We start from the raw sequence: 17904 nt of genomic DNA on the forward strand, positions 1-17904 counted from the left end.
CTCCCTGCCTCCAAACCCTCTTCCCAGGCTCTTCCAGTGCTGTGATTAACACTTAATGCTACCTATCAGAGGAGAAATCTCCTACTGTTTTTCCATTTAGCCTCTAGTGGGTTTATTGCAAGTATGTGAGCGAAAGGTTACTTTCCTCTGTATGGAGGTGAAGTAATTATATGTTCCTGTGTGTCTTCACACTGCTCCAGAGCCATGCCATTCCCTAATTTCACCATAGGGATGCTGTTTGTGCACCTTGGTTGGCTGTGAGGGCTCTGCTCCCTCTGAAATCTGTCAGCTGGAACCTGGGAAAGAGACCACCCCTCACACAATGGAGATAGTACCATGACTTACAGCTTTTTTCCCCCTCTTAAGTATAAAAAAGAAATTTTTTTCCTGCTGAAATTGGGATTTAAGTGAGCTCTATGCACTTCTCCAGGGGTGGATTAGTCAGCTGTTCTATAAGCTTGATATTAAAAAGGGTGGTTGCTTTGCTGTGCAGGAAACCACAACATCACTGGAAAAAGAAATATAAAACATAGGTGGGGAGAAAAATGATCACTGCAGTGAAGAGGTACTCACACAAACCCGCAATCAGAGGCTCTCATTAGCTGCACCATCCTCACACCAGGAAGACAGGAGCATCCATTCCCCTCTCCCCAGGGCCTGCTGCAGTTTGCATGCAGCAGGAACAGCACAGCCCCGGCTGGGAGATGGGGGAGCACCTTCCTGGGAGTCCCTGACTGCAGCCTGGCTCGGGTGAGCTGCAGATTTGCTCCTTGAATGTCCTGCCTGTGTGCACCTTCATCACAGAAAAGCATCCCTGTGTGTCTGAGCAGCTCTGGGTGCTGTCAGGCACTACCCGTGGCAGGGTGGCCGTGCACAGAAATACACATTATCACACACACACACACATATATATATATGCATAGATATAGATCCATATGCCCACACAGAGATTTGTTTGCACATCCACTTGCTCAGGGAGAAGCAGAGCCTCTCTGCTCTCCCCAGGCTGCTCACTGATGGTCTGGGTTCAGGAGATGAGGCTGTGCCCTGACACAAAACCTCACCCAGCACTGGCAGGGTCAGGCTCACACCTCCCCTCTGCTCCCTCCAGCCTCTGCCCTGCAGTGGGAAGGCAAACTGGTAACGAGAGCTTCTGTGCCTGGGTAAATGAATTAATTGCTCTGCATGGCTGCTGCCAGCTCTGCTTTTGCTCCCTCTGAAGTCAGCACCTCTCAGGATCTGGCTGTGATTTCAGGGTGGCTGCAAGGGCGTTTCACAAAGACAAGATCTGGACAAAACAAAAGCCTAAAATATTTCAGTAAAGTTAGTCTTCTCTACCCCCTTTTTTTTTTCTTTTTTTTTTTTTTTTCTTTTTTTAATAGCACATGTGATATTCTGTGACTTTTTCTGAGCTTGCTAAATGGATGTCAGTGGGGAAGAGAGACATTTTTTTCCTCCTTACAAATGAAGTCATCTGAATTCACCAAATAAAAATAAATATGAGCTTACTGCTTGGTTCCAGTGGTGCTGCAGAAGGACAGGGCTATAGATTTTCCCAGGAGTGTGGAATAATTCACCAAGGTTGCTCGTTATTCATATAGACAGTGAATTAATAATATGGGACCCTGAGATCTCTTCTTATCTGGGCCGAAGCACAGCTAGAGGGATAAGAAGCTGACTCCTTGGATTTCAAAAAGCATTTTTCCCCCTTTCTTCAAGAAATAAGAATTGATTGAAAGTATTTTCACAGAGTGGGAAAAAAAAACAGGCTTTCTGGTGATACCACCTAAAGTACACATTAGATAAATAGAAAACTATTGGCTTTGTGACTGTGAACTGTTTTCACTTGATGTAAGTGCTGATAGATACAGGATTATCTCTAACAAAGCATTTACTAAGGACCTGACCCAAAGTCAATAGGAGTCTTTCATTTGACTCTACAAGGCTTGAATCCTGCTTTCACTGCAGGCAGAGCCAGGAAGTGTCTGAGCATCCCATGCCCACCCCTCAGCTGGTGGGTGCAGTGCTGTGGGAGGATGCTGAGGCTGAGCACCAGCACAAGGGGCTGAGCTGCATCTCTGTCCTGAAGGAACACTCCTGAATTATGGATGCTTGCTCCACAATTAGTGTTTTGCCCATAATTTAAAAATAAAAATAAATGAACTGATGTCAGCAGGGTGGCTGCACTTACTGTCTACCTAGGGAGAGACAGACCAGATGGGACCTTTTCATCTGTGGGTCCTGGGTGGGAGAAAGCAGGGCAAACACAGCAAATGGAATTGCTGGTTTGTGTGCTGTGAATGCTGTCCTCTCTCTGCTCCAGCTATTGCACATGGAAAAATAAGGATGAGCAGCACCAATCATCCAGCAGCTCAACTGGAGAGGTGTGAGGTGCTGGCCCAAAAAGGCATTAAAAGTCAGGGTACTCCCACGGGTCAGCAACCTCATGTTTGCTTTGGTAGTGCTTCCCCGATGAAGGGTGGTGTAAATTCACAGGACCACACGGTGGCTAGTGATCCTCAAAATAACAGAAATCTGAAGTATGTACATGTGTGCTAATATTTCATACATTGTGGAATTATCTGAAACTTGAGGTGATCCAAAATCAGTCTGTGAAAAATGAAAATACTGGCTTGATTTGATTTTATTTTTCTGTATCAGTGAATGACTTTTCTTTCCGCAGATGCATGTCTTGTGTAAAACAGGACAAGAGCAAACCATGGAGACTAAACCACTAATCCTGCTGCCTGAGAGTTAATGCTTCAAATCCTGTGTTGTAGAAAACGTGGAATAGGATCACCTCACGTGTCTGCAGAGGCCTTTCTTACAGGTACAATTTAGAGGGAGAGATACTGCTAAAAATTTTAGTAGCACCTTCCTTTTTGCTCATTGGTTTTCACCAGTGTAAAACCCACCTCATTTCCTAAAAGCACTGGCAATATGCACGACCTGCATGAAAGTTCCTTTGTGGCTGATTTCAAAAGCCAGTGCAGGTGCTTTTCTGTTATTCCATACTCTGTGGTCCAACAAATTTCACAGATAATTATGCAAGAAATATGAGGTTGCCTGTGAAAGAGTTTAAAATAGCCTGGAAGAAGATTGAAGGGAAGGGAACAGAAAAATGAAACATTAAAAAATATGTGTGTCTGAGAGCACTGACTGTAACATAGTAAACTCCAGTATAGATGAACAAATTATATATTATTCACAAGCCTTGAAGAACACACAGACATAACTACCTACTGACTGTACAGGATGCTTCAATACCACTTTAAAGGATATGGTACCAAGCATGATATTCCCAGTATAAAAGTGATAGTATTAAAGTGATAAGTATCTTTTTTTTTATATATAGTAATGATATGACAAAGGAATAAAAGCTCAGCCCACAGGAGAAATTGCACCAGTGACAGAGATTTCTGCTGAGGCACCTGAGAGCCTTCATGAACCCACTGGAAATGCTGGGCATTGCTTTCCCCAGAAAAAAAGGACTTGCTCTGGAGAGGTATTTGGGCAAATGAAGAAAATAATAATATCCATGGCAGAGAGCTGAGCAGCCTGATGCCCGTGGTATATGCTATGGCCAAGTGGCAGGCAAGATAAATTGTAGAGAGGGAAGGGAGCATTTCAAACCATCCTTCAAATAAAAAAGACCTTGAAGTAGTGAAAGGAATCATGAAAGTAAATGTGCAACAGAATAGGCAAAGAAACAGAAACTGGTGTCTGTGTTTCATGGCAAGGTTTGGCTTTTGTTTTGCTCCCACTGATGCTACTGCACAATTCACTGGTGATGGAGCAGCTTTAAGGACAGTGTCTATTGAATGCAAAGAATCATTTATGACTTCTAAGGCTGCCATGGCCTGGCCTCACTATTCTTTATTACGATGAGGCCCCAAAGAAGAAGTTTGCTGGACTTGGCAGGAAGTGATACTTGGGAATACACATCAGCTTCATGCCTTTCATAGTACAAATAACCTCAGCCTGAATTTTGTCCCATGCAGGAGGAGGACTGCAAGCCAAGCCCTGTGTACTGGGATGGTGTGCTACCCATGATCAGACTTCACAACAAAAAGGACAAAAGGACCATTCATCAACCATGACACTTATTAAAAATGTTAAGATGACTCCTACAAATAATTGTATTCTCTGAAAGAGAAAACAAAGCCAGCTCTCCACAAGCCCAGCTGTGTCCCAGAGCAATAGCTGGTAGGAGCAAAAGTCAATGCAATCTCTCCTCTGCAATATGGACTCAAACTGTCAAAGCAGCAGACTTGAGGAGGTGTTTTCTGATGAAATTTAACTGGGAAGCACCAAAAGCTTGATCCCGATATCATAAATCAAAGTGTGGCAGGGCAAAACTGAGGTTCAGCCTGCTTTATACACACTAGTACATAGCCATGAGGTGGAGATGACTTGAGGTGTTAATCAGCCAGCAGCCAAACTGCTCACAGGGGTCTCCCAGTCCTTGTCACCTCTCAGAAGTGATGACTTTGTTTGGGTGTGAGTATGTCGCCCTGGTTATCAAGAGTTTTCTAAAGCCTTCTGAGTTTACATTCTTGTAGAGAACTTTCTCACACAACTTTCTGTAAATAACCTATTGTTTTGCATTCTTTCATAGAGGCGGAGAAATTTGATGTACAGGTAGTTTGTCCAGTGTCGTTGGAGAGGTGGCACGTTCACCCTCCAATCCACTGGCACCTTTTGAGAACTATAAAAGATTGGAGTCAGAAAAAATAAATTAGTCTCTTCATTGTGACCAAGGCTGTGGTGCGTCGTTTTTGCTTGTGTCATTTGGTGACATGAGTACACTGCTTCACCTGAACACCAGTGGATATTTGATAAGGACTCACATAAGATTTCTTAATGACACATTATGGCTTGAAATGATATACATTTACACACTGTAAATAAAACCTAGTGTGAGGTTAACTTTCAATATGGTTGACAAAGAAGGTAGAAAGCTGCTGGTGACCTTTTGAAGTGTTCTCATGCACAAAATAAACAGCAAATCCCAAATTTTGTGTGAGTTAAAGCACTGACGTCAATGGGACTCCCAGGGGAAGTTTTGGGAGTTTGTCTTAACAAGAATGGAGCCACCAAATCGAAAAAGTTTTGGCTTAAGCCAGGTCAGTGTGTCAAAAGCCACAAAGCAAAGTCTGGGATAAAACAAAGGCCAAAGCAAACGTCCCTTGGATTAATTTTTACCAGCAGCATTTTGGGCTTTTGAACTGTTCTCCAGCCATCTACAAAAGCAGCTATGGGCTGACTACAACCAAACTTGAAAGGGGAAGACATTCCTTTGTAGTTCACGTTTGCTGGCTTTGAAGTCACAGTGAGTCTTACCAGTGACTTCAATGGGACTTGCCTCACACTTTCATATTAGCCATTGTTTTATCCTAACTCCTTTCAAAATTCCAGAGAATAACATTTCTTTTTATTGTAATCCTGACAGAGCAATTAGGCTCCAGTCCACACCTGCACCTGACTTTTTTCTTAACACAGCACTCTTTGAGCTTCTCTTCTCTGAACAGAGTTATGAGGGCTGAATTAATGGTGTCTCTGCTCTATCTGCTGCCTCTGTGTTTCATGACCTGATGAAGAACGTGAAATTCTTCAAGGCTTGTACAGCTGATCTTTGGTTACAACCAGCTGTAGTTTTCACCTACGGTTTTATGAGTGTGCTTAGCAGAAAAAGAAAAGCTTCTTTTTATCAGGGTAATTAGGCAATAACAGAATGACAGGATGTGGACTAAAGCATAATCATTCACAGGTGCATTCATAGCATGGTTTTAATCATGAGTTCAGAAGCTGAATTGCATTCCCAGTGTAACAAGCTATGAAACACTGCTTCATAATTTAAAAATTTGAATGTGTTTTTTAAATAATAAAACATTTCCTTTCGTATCTTTAATATATAAACCAGGTATCCACATGCCAGAAATACCTGCTGAGAAAACACATGGTTCTCATTCCTCTAAGACAGCCCCTAATCCTTCCCCTTCGTGGTGTCAAATCTGCAAGAATGATCTTTGTCTGCACAATATTCCATTCCACAACATCCAACAATATTCCTGTCTAACTACACTGAACAACTCCCTGCTCCATTCTAATGTCTTGGCAGCCTGGGATTGACGAAAGTTACCCAGAAGAGAACATTTTTTTCCAATATTTGCTTGCAAAGCTCCCTCCCCACTTGGGAGGTCGCTTGGGGTGAAGCTGAGTGCCAAACACGGACCCAAAGAGGAAACCATGGGTACTCCCAAATCTGGCAGAGACACCACTACCCATGGGATTCCAACTTGGAAAGAGTGAGGAGAACCCAGCACAGAGCCTACAGTGCTGCACAAAACCAACCTGTGGCTCTCTGAAGCACCTGTGGGTTGGTACAAACAACAGAATGTTCACCAGAAAGAACAGCGAGGGATTTTTACAAGATGCTCCATTCCACAAAGCTGCTGCACTGAGGGATTCTGCAGCACAGAGCAGCTTGTTTGGGAAAGGTAACTAATGGGATTAGTAGCACTTAGTCTCCATCTTCTTATGAGATTTATTTTTTACTAAGCACTTCCCAGCTGTGCATCTCTCCCTGATTACTGCATGGTTTCACCTTGCAGTGCTGGCAGGGGAGCCCCAGAGAGGAAAACACCCTATGGAGCTAAACCAAATATGAAACCCAGACACAAATAACATCGTGCTTTTCCTTCAGAAAAAAAATAATTAAAAAACCCAAATCCCCATGACCAGCAACAGCAGCAGAGATTTAAAAGACAAAGATTTTTTTCCTGCTTTCTGTAATGTTCGTTTCAGGACTAGAAGAAAAGATTCATTTATTTATGTTATCTTGCCACCGACTTTCCAAATGACTAATTAAATCAAAATGAATGGCAGTTGTCCTTTGAAATATTTATGAATCAAAACTGATGTGGCACTGGAGGGGCCCCATGAAATGACTCAAGGGATAATTTTATCCAGGTATTTATCAATAATAAATCTCTTGTACTCATCAAAGCATCATACTGGGCAATATTCTTACAGTTTTCAGTTAAATCTTAACGTGACCCATGTGCACAGAACTATGCACTGAAGTAGCAAGAAAGTGGTCTAAATATATACTCATGCTTATAGATTTTTCTATTTCATTAAATAAAGAACACAACAAAATTCCTATGCACAATCTGTGGACTTACAGCTTTCTAGCTGTAATGGATGGTACACAAACAGAAACATATACACAGGAGGAGCTACTTGCCATCAACACAGGAAGGTCTGTTTCTTGTAGTCCCAGCCACTTTCCCAGGTAGACAGGAGCATTTTACTGTTTGTGATCTTTCCTCAATGCGATTCTTATTACAGCATCTGTGTGCTGCTATAACTTCACACGTTCCTCCTTCTGGCAAAAAAAAAAAAAAAGAAAAAAAAAAAAGAAAAAGAGAATATTGACACTCTGATTAGGAAGAGCAGCAGTGGCTAATCAAAGCACCCAGGCGTGCTCCTGTCTGTGCCTCTGCCCAGCTTCTGTACAGGTGGGATTACAGTTTTTTATTTCTGTCTTGTTGTGTGCTCCCAAATAAGCCAGGTACTGTTACATTACATTTTTAATAGAAAATGTAGATAAGTTCACTTGCCTTTCTTATATTAGAAGTCTCTATGACACCCACATAATTTTTGGTCTAAAAATAATATTGTCAATGTCTGGGCCTGGAGAAATGTAGGTAAAATACTACAGAAAATGTACAATCACTGTTGGCTGGTTTTATACTTGTAATATTGGAGACCTCTTCCCTAAATATTTTCTCATACAAGGACAGAGACTAAGGGAATCATCTAGAAATAAGATTTTTCTCCAAATATTTGATTCTGTGCTTGTACTCAGCCCTTAGGGAATGACAACGAGTCTCCCCAGATTACAGAGTGGCCCAACAGCACTTCCCTTTGCTTCCCCACTCACTAGATTGGCAGATTTAAGGCAGGAAACATTTCCATTGTGTGTGAGATCACCAGGTTTAATTTGTCTCCTCCCTAATTGTTCTTTCTGAGCATTTGCAATAGTTTTATTAGAAGGAGAGCACAGGGGAGTGTGCTCAGGTCCACGGTGGCTTTGGGCTTATGAATGCTTGGTGTTTGTGCCATATGCTGAGCACAGAAATGAGGTGTCAGGTGTGCCATTCCCCTTCACCTCTGCTCTGCAGTGCAAGGAGACAAACACCACGGTGGGCTAATGCCCTGCCCAGGTAATTTCTCCATTCCTCAGTTCAGATTGCATTTAGCTCACAATCACTGAGTGTTTAATGGTGTCAGGCTGTTCCCCACAGGTATCTGGCTACTTTCTGAAATTGCAGCACAAATTTGGCAGGGTTTGTTTCAACTTAGTACAAAACCTCATGTGCTGCCCACTAATGGCAGGATGTGCACGATTTTCTAGAAGAGCTTTATTTCTTCATGCCATTAAGAATTGCTAAGTGCACAGTGCTTTTACTGCAGCATAAACCACATTACTCATATCTTTGGATTTCACTATTTTTGAAACAATATTGAGGGCTTTTGACGCTGTGTGCTGTGTGGCCAGGTAGGAGAATAAGAAGTGTGGAGATGCTGATCCACATCTGGCTGTCAACAAGGGGTTTTGGTAAAAGTCTGGCAGTCCAGTGGCATTTCCCTACCAGGAGTGAGTCCTGGTACCTGGGGTTTCTAAAAATGAGGCATTTTTAGCGAAGCTCTGGGCAGGTAGGCAGGGAGAATTCTGCCTTGCCTGATGTTGGTCATATGGTGGAGTTTGCAAGCATAAGATTAACTCTGTAGTGAATATTGAAGTCATCTGGAGAGACATGCTGCTGCACCTCTTAATTATTAGGTGTGTTTGGGCTGCTGACACAAGCTTTTTGAAAGCCAAAAGGTGTCAAAAAAGAGAGATCTCAACAATTCAGAGAGCCATCCTCTGACAAATGGGCTTTGGAGTGTATCTGAGGAGTAAGAGGAATTGTGGTAATCAACTCAGCCCCAAATGTTTGCATTTTCTATGAAATAATCCTTCACACAAAGTCCCTGTTCCCCTATCCAAATCATATTGAAGGCAATGAAAAGATTCTCATTGGTTTAATCCATCTTATGGTCATGCCCTAGGAGAAGAGAGATTTGTGACTTTATTGATTGCAACTTCAACAATAAAGATAATGTACACAGTAATAAGCATTTCTAATTTTAGACTACATAGACTGTGTGGTAAATATTTGTGAAAAACCTAAATGCTTAATTTTCTCTATAAATTTGCTGTATGAGTACTAAGAACCACATGACCGAGTCTTGCTTATTTGGTTATCTATTCAAAATATTGGGGTGTGGTGGAAGAGCTTTATAACATCTTTAATTGTTATGTGGAAGCTCAAGATGCTGGAGCAGTAATGAATTTGGCTCAAAATGTGTAGTTGTTTAGGAGGGTCAAAACATAATGACGCTATAAAAGCAATGAAAAACCTTTTTTTTTAAACTGCTAGAAAGTTAAATACATTAATTGGAAGTTTTATCTACATGGTCTATAAAAGTATGCAAATATTAATAATTATAATAATAGAAAGACCCCTTCCAGTGCTGACAGAGAAGAAAAAATCCACCTCACATGGAGAAAATTTTGGAGGTTATACAGCCTATTTTCCTGAAAAATCTGTTAAGTGGGATCAGATATTTGCATTAAAGCATGTTTAGCCTGTGGATGCCTACTGGGTAGCATTGCATGAGATGTGTTTTGCTTGTATGGATTTTACCAGCAGTGCATGTACATGTGAGACTTTTAAAAAACCATATACAAAATGGGAATAGAGACAGATCTAAACAGACACAGTGAGAATAGGAAAAAACCTCATTGAAAAAGCATACTCCTTACTACATCATTCACAGAAACATATACACCACGAATATATTGAGAGTGGGAGGTTCTATTTAAATCTACTTCAGCTGCATAAATGAGGAAATTAATTGAGTGGAGAGAGGAACACAAATCCATCTTCAGTTTCCACTGAAAACCACTCACTGTGTTCAGATGAATATGTGAAATACCTTTGCATTCTGTGATTTTTATTTTTTATTTCCAACTTTCTTCTTTTGGGGGAGGGGTTGAAGAACACCAAGAAATACTCTAATTCAATATCTGATGGATTTCCTGAGCCTTTTTTTTTTTTTTTTCTTAATGGTTCATCTGGATTATGGGAAGATTTGGCAAGATATTACATGGCTGGAAGTTCTGAAACAAATGTGAATTATTGACCTGATAGGCTGTGAGTGCAGAAAAAGTTTGAAACCTTGTCATAAACCCCACAAAAGTCTCTGTTTTTTGAAGTTTATGGTCTATTGAGCTACAGTAGCTTCTGGCTTTGATTCCACAACAATAGCCTCATCCAACTCCTTCAAGTCAATAGGGGATTTGCCATTGAATTTAAAAGGAGAGGAAAGGGGTCTAAAAATACTCAGAGTAAGTGTCTTCTGAATGTTATGTTGACAGTTACATTTCATGAAGTGGCTGTTTTATCCATCTGTCTTTTTTTTTTTTTTTTTTTTTTTTTTTTTTTTTAGTAATTTCTTTCTGCCCCAAGAAACTCAGAATATTAGAAATGGAATTGGAACTTGCAGATCAGGAAGAGAATTGATCTTCCTTCAAGAAGCTTCAGAGATGAATGAAAATGTCCTGTCATGACTTATACCTTCTTCACACCAAACATTAGCAGGACTTGATAGTGAGAACAGCTGATCCTTTCTGAGCACTCAGTTCACAGGAGACCTCAGCTTTGCATGAAGGAAATGTGACCAAAGCCAGAGGGACAGAACTGCCTGCCAGGGAGGATCCTGGAATGTTGAAGATGGCAACTCTCTGTGTCATTGCAACTCTGCTCAAATTCCCCAGCCTTCCAGAAATCCTTGTTCTGCACAGACTTAAAATAGAAAATTGTAGAAATAATAGATCATTCTTGCTGTAAAACACAGACAACTGTTTGTTACCCCTGCAAATGGTTTCATTCTAATTGGAGGACACTAACTCCTGAAATAACACCCATTTTTGTCTCTGTTACAAAGCCACCTTGAGTTTACACACCACAGAGTGAAATATTTTATCATGAGTATGAGTCTGCTGTGGGAGGCTGTGATTTAAAATGTCTAATCACCTATAAGGTCTGAGTGCGTGCCTGGCAGAAGCCAAAAAGCCATCTTCTAGTCAGCTCTGTTTTTTATACCTCTAGCTAGGAGGTAATAATAAAAGCATATTTTGCACTTCAAAATTATAACTTGCCTCTGCATTCCAGCCAAGCCTGAACTTATCAGTAAACAAACATAAAAAAAAGGCAAACAGCACTACTGATTTGTGTTATACATTGTAGAAGTCATTAACTATGGCTCAGGTAGCAAAACTTATACGTCCTCTCTTTGACAGTGATGACAATTTAATAGTATTTGACTCTGCTGAGTTACATGGAGTGTCCTGCAGCAATGAGAGAGGTTGTTTATCAAAATGATAAACATGTTTTCATTTCCTCCTTGGCTGCATGTATGTGATCAGAAGTCTAAGGCCATCAAGAATTCACTTATTCTGGCCACCAGACAGACATTAAGCTATTCGGGACCATCTGTGCTTGAAATGAGTTCCACTTAATGGACCTTCCTAGGGCAGGTCAGTCATAATGAATGCATGTGTGCATGAATGCACGAGCAGGGCAGAGCTTTGGTGAGACTTCTTGGGCTGTTTGCGCTGGCACAGCCGGCTGACAGATAAGATGTGCCTTTCTTCTCGGGGTCACACGCCCAGTGATTTTAGAATTCAGATCCTCTGCTACATTTGCCTCTAGCTCATTGCAAATGCACCTCACAGCCCAATCCAGATGAAGGTTGTTGTAAGAACCTGTTCCTGCTACTTGCAAATAAAATAGCAGTGCCCAAACAGCATCATGGGCTTTGCTGGCCAATTTCTGCCTCTGTTACACCACTGGTGATTCACCATGGGAATACAAGCAAAAGAAATCATATGGACCAATTTTATCAACGTTTCCAGACAGTTCATTAGGACTATAGCTGGTTTGTGGTAGCTCTATTTATTTGGAACAGTTTCAAGTAGCCAGTCGAAGTGCCAGTGCTATCATCCTGCTAAGGTCATAGACCCATATGTTATTCTGAAAATGCTTAAGTGTATGCAGATGCTGCTGCTAGATCTAGGAGAACAGAGAACATTTAGAAGAGAATTTAAGTTCTATAGGCTCCAAGCAAATGTTTAACAATGTGACAGCAAAAATTCTTCAGACACTTGTAGACTTGCTGAAAAATTGCTCCCAGAAATGAATGGATATAAAATTTTTCACCCTCTCCACCCCATGTCTTTACACAACAAAGGAAAGAAAGGAAAAACAGCCCTGTGGCAGCCATTTTTTTTACATTTACTATAAAGAATTCAGGTTTGGGGGCTGCAGTTTAAAGAGTTTTCAGATTGAATAAGCTTTGGAAACTTCCCAGGTGTAATTAATACATTCATAAGCTTTAATCAAAATGTTTATGCCAGCTAATGTGCCAGAACTGCAGACTACACTGTGCACAGGGGAAAATACTATACTTTACTTTAAGAAATAATAAGCCACTACTAAGGGACTTACAAAGCAGCATTTTTGCTTCTGACAGGAATATGTAACAGATGGAAAAACAAAGTCCCATGCTACACCAAGAACTACTTCACAAGTGAACAAATAAAAACCTCCTCATAGCCACAGTGCAATTACACTCCAATTTTTCTTTTATGTATAATCCTCTAACATTGTGTATCTGCCTCAGAAGGGAAAGGATCAAGCTTACAGGATGCATTTTCAGGGCAGTGAGAGAAGGCTTAGGGTTTTCACTCATTTTCACAAGGTCAAGGTTAACTGCCATCAATGAAGTCACAAAGCAGCTGAACTTGGCTCATAAACCTGATGTAACACAAAGGCACCATCAAAAAATTGACCTAAGTGTAACCCATCAGCATTACTCCTGACTTAATTATTTTCCATTATGATAACAGATGCAAATAAGTTGATGAGCTATTCTTTAGATATGGAATTACCATAACCATGAGAATTTGGAATGCTCCACACATGCTCTGCAAGTCCCCTGATATACAGTGGATTTTTTTATTTAGCCCAGTGGATTAGAATAAACTGCACTGTTCTGTTTCCTAGATTTCTATTTATATTTTGATTAATATTCAGTATTTAGTTGTTCATTATGCAAGATCTATATTATTATTTTCATTTTGGGAAGATTCTGTGCAACAGCAGCAACATAAGTGACTCCCACTGTGGGTCATTAAGTTTTGGGTTGGGATATTATTTTCTCAAATGCTGCTGCTGTGAAAGGGTTCTGGAGACACAGGGTACCCCCTTGAAGAAACTGCTGCTTCTCTACAAAAAAAACAGTACAAGAGGACCATGGCTAGTGAAATTTGTTTTCCCTTAGAAATGCACCTTGTGTTAAACTTTAAAACCCCACTGAGGTTTTTCTGATGCCCAGGTCACTGAAAAGAGCACTCCTGGAAGTCCCAGCTCTGTGAGCCCACAGGACAGAGCCCATGGGATGGTATAATATTCCTGTAGGTCGAGGCCCCAGTTCTTGTGTCATGGCACAACACCCCCATTTGGAGCAAGACAAATAATGAGATTGTCTCGCTTTGTGCTGGCTCATGGTCAGAATTTGGAGAAGAGCTGCTGGACCAAGCAGGTCATTTACCTGTGAAAATTCATTTCACACTCAGCCAAAGTTCTGATAGATTCTGGAGTGAGAATTCCTGGGCTAAGAGGGGCAATGTGCATTCTCACAGGCATCTCTGGTTATTTATCTTAGAAACTCTTAAGTTTCTGAGAGTAATCTTGACAGAAAAGGCCATTTTAATACAATCAAACTTTTCTGCAAAAATGAAAACCAAAAGAACTTATTTTCTAAGAGGAAAATAAAATCTTTAAAATATTTTGTTCAGCAGAATGTTAATAATTCAATTTAATATTAACTTTTTTTTCCATTTTTATTTTATTTCCCATTCAGTCTAATAGGGGAAGCAGGGATATGCAAAGCTCTAATTAGCACAAGGATTTATAGTCTTTTTCAATTTCCTACTAATGCTCTTTGCCATCAGCCACAGGAGGCTTCTATCTGAGAGATTTACAGATTCTTATAGTTACACCCAGAACAGAATAGACTCTGATCCTCACAAACTGGTTTACTCACAGAAATTAAAAATACGTATTTTCTGTAAAGGAGAAATGGTATGGATTCTGCTCTTGAATTCACAAGGAAAACCCAGAGCACACCAGCATGTGAGCTGTGCTTGTATCTTGGGCTGGCTTATGGATTTCCATATCAAACCAATATACACACCAGAGAATAGGCTTTTCTGCTAAACAGCCTTGCAAATTGATCTCCTGAGAAATTTGCGCGGGACCTTATTCTTATATATATTAAAAAAACAAACAAACAAAAAAAAAAAACCTAAAAACCTCTTACAGATGAATCAAGTGAAAATGGTCTCCAGACCAACAAGGCAGCCTTCAGCAGCTCCTGCCTCTGGCACACTGCAGCTCCAAAGGCAGAGGAACACCCAGCAAGGCTGAGGAAGGCGAGAGGCGACAGGGCAAGGGTGGCTGGAGGGGAATGCTGATGAGTACTCTGCTCCTAGTTCTTATTTAAGCAGGGTTATGAGTAGTTTTAATTAACATTTTGCATGCCTGTGTAAAATATACCCCCCAAAATGACAGAATCTATGAGAAAATCCCACCTCTTGTGTATGGAGCTGTCCCTGCCCACTCCCCACTGGACTGATTGCCTCTTTGTCACGGGGAGTGTGCCAAGGGAATGTAATGAGGACTATCAGCTCTCCTGCATTGATGAACTACAAATCCCAGACATGTAACTCACGAGGCAGGCAAGAATCCAATGTTCTCTTAGTGGGGATCTTCAGTCTTTTAATGAGATTTTTTTTTACTTCAAAGGGACGCCAACTTACAGCAACTTTGAGAAATGGAGGTTAGAAATTAGAAGTCTTGGTGGGATTTACAGCTCTGGAATGCCATTAAGAGATGTGTGTGAAGAGGCAGGACTTAATTCAGAAAGAGAAGAATGTTACTTTTGAGAAATAACTGAAGTTCCATATCACAAAGTAATAAGCATTATTACTTTAAATTTCATTGACTTTCAGTGAGATATGACACTCCTAGAAGTCTATATCACTTGTAAATAGGATGTCTTGGTCTAAATGATGTATGCCAGAAAGGCTGAGCATAAAATCTTGTAAGTACCTTTAAAAAAAAATCATGCTCTTAGTCACTTGGGTGGTTTGGAAAATTTAATATTTGATATGTCAGAGAGGATAAAAAAACCGAGTTTGGACAAAACAGATGTAATGTGCCTGCATTGAAGCAGTGCTCCTCCTATAACTTAAACTGCAGGCAGCAGTATAAACTAGAGATTAAAAAGACCTGCTGTGCTGTTCTGATCATTGCTTTGCAGATGCACAATTCTTGCCCAGAACAAATTTTCTAGGTATCAAAGCTGTGGAGAAATGTACATTTCTGCTGCTGAACAGAAATGAACATTTCCAATATTGACATCTCTAGTTCTTTGCCAGAGAACAGTGAAAATCCAAAGTGGAATTAGGCCTGAAAATACCCTCACAATAAAATGGGAGTGAACCACAGAATATTGTTCTTGGAACCTCAAAATGTTTTTGTAAATGCTGCCATCAAGAGACATCCAAAGAATCAATGGTAAGTTTCAGGAAAAATACGCAATGAAAGAAAGACAGGACTACTCTCTTTTTGAGTGGAATAATTAAGTTGGAAAGAAATAAGTAATTCAGTCACAGCTGCTGATGAGAAATGAATATAGAAATGTGCATGAGAAGTGGTTACTAAGAAAGGATTTAGAAATTATTCAATGTCAACTATGGAACTATGGAAGCACAGCTTGGTCCTTCCAGAGTCTCACTTTTGCCCGATGGGCTTTCCCCAAGCATCAGATCTCTAAAACTGCCTAATACATTTATTGTATTAGATGAATACATTCTCCAAACTTCTCCAAAATGAGAAACCGTATTAATTTTCTCTTCAACCTTAAAAGAGATTAAAATTTTCTTATGATGCTCCCTTTGCATTTTTCATATGGTACATGAAAATGTCACACTTTCAGGATTTAAAAAAAATTATAAAATAATCCACTGATTACAAAGCAGCTCTGCAAAAACCAACATTCAAACCCAGGCTTTGAGTCATCACAAAATGATTCAGGGATCTTATATCCTTGTGCAAAAGCAAAACAATGTCGCTCTATACAGTTCATCTTTTGATATGATGGTTGCAGATAAATTCATCCCCAGATAATTTTATCCACTAAGGTGATTAGCCTGTGGAGAGCCTATGATGTGTTTACTGAGCACAGTGGCATAGTTTATGGTAATGCTCTTGTCATGCTTTATAAATGTGTGAGATGCTTTTATGAAGTAGTTAGATAAGGAGTGGTGAAAGTAATGTGATCCATAAAGAATGCAGAGTGATGAAGAGCTGGGATTGCACAGATACTACAGACAGACTGATAGAGAGAATTATAACCAGTGCAGAGGCTGCATTAATCTTCCAGTGAATGGCAATAAATAAACAGCAAGGAATGGGTCTAAACAAATTGGCCAATGTATAAAACTGAGATGTCAGGGTGGGATCAGAGTGATTTTAATGGGATCTCTTACGGATTAGTTGACTAGCCATGGTGGCAACAACATTTTCATCTATGGGCTTGACCACGTCCTGCAAAACTCATGAGAAGGAAAACAAAGACTGTAAGTTACAGCACATGCAAGCAAAAGTCACTGTACAGTGCTGTGTGTGATGAGCAGCAGCAGTAAATCCTGTCCTCTGCAGCAGCTGAGCAATGCCAAGCAATCACTTCCCAGGCATTTTTCAGTGGACAAGTGTGCCCATTATCCCACCCCATATATTTCTAGAATTATTCATACCGTGACCGCCAGCAGCTGGTCCTGCATTTGAGCAGAAAACCATTCCTTTGCCAGGAACTGGCTCCACACTGGTGCAGAAGGACAGAGGATGGGACAAAAGGCTCGGAAGCAATCAGTTGTTTTTGCATTTTACACTGCATTCATTATCCATAGCAGAAGAACCTGGTAGTCTCCAGCCTGAGGAATTTAAAACACACTCATTTCTGAACCTTATTTAGCTTCAAGCACAGTCAAGCACTTCAGTAAATGTTAGGGACTGGATGTGTGAGCAGCAATATTTTAACTTTCAGACTACTGTACTTCAGTTATGAATTAATAAGTCAAGGAATTGTCTCTCAATCTATTTTAACTTTCAGGCTACTCTGCTGTGGTTATGAATTAGCAAGTCTTAAAATTCCCCCTCACAATGATCTATTCCCTCCAGACTTAAGCATGATTGAGCTGTTCTACTTCTGGTCAGGACCAAACTATGGCTGAGGAAGCAGAGGATGAAGTGGGACTCAGACATATTTTTCTCAAAATTTAACTCATCAGTGCAGTCACTTCTGTGGGAAGCCTCAGTGGGAGGGCAGTTGCCTCCTCCTCACAGAAATTTTAAGGGAGAGGACAATGGCAATACTTTATTTCATGATAGCTTTTGGCACCTCTTATTTTCTTCTTTTGGTTTTGTTCTGGTAAGGTTCATCTCAAACAAAGCCGGTCTGACTGATTTTTCTCTTTTTCCATATTACTTTAATCACTTCCCAAACCTCTCTTCTCCTACATTTTTACATAGTCACTTTCCTGAGCTGCTTTTTTTTGCATGAGTCTCGGTGTTTTGATGTCTCTCTCCTCCCTATTCCTGTTGATGAGCAATATTTTATTTCCTGCCACCATGATTTGCTCTGTCTTTCCACTCCAGCTCT

General features: G+C 40.5%; 1 protein-coding gene across 2 annotated transcripts in view; it reads right to left on the minus strand.

The window, feature by feature from the left end:
- Positions 1–17904, minus strand: part of TAFA1 (TAFA chemokine like family member 1) — a 206344-nt gene that overhangs the window by 34487 nt on the left and 153953 nt on the right. The window contains exon 3 of one of the 2 annotated variants that reach the window (XM_053989330.1): positions 7250–7387. In XM_053989330.1, the coding sequence (XP_053845305.1) occupies positions 7250–7387 (138 nt within the window). Of the gene's footprint in view, positions 1–7249; positions 7391–17904 lie in introns of both variants that reach the window. The other variant, XM_053989329.1, reaches the window with a different exon arrangement.

This window comes from Vidua macroura, chromosome 13, assembly GCF_024509145.1.
Source record: "Vidua macroura isolate BioBank_ID:100142 chromosome 13, ASM2450914v1, whole genome shotgun sequence".
In the NCBI taxonomy this organism is placed as follows: Eukaryota; Metazoa; Chordata; class Aves; order Passeriformes; family Viduidae; genus Vidua; species Vidua macroura.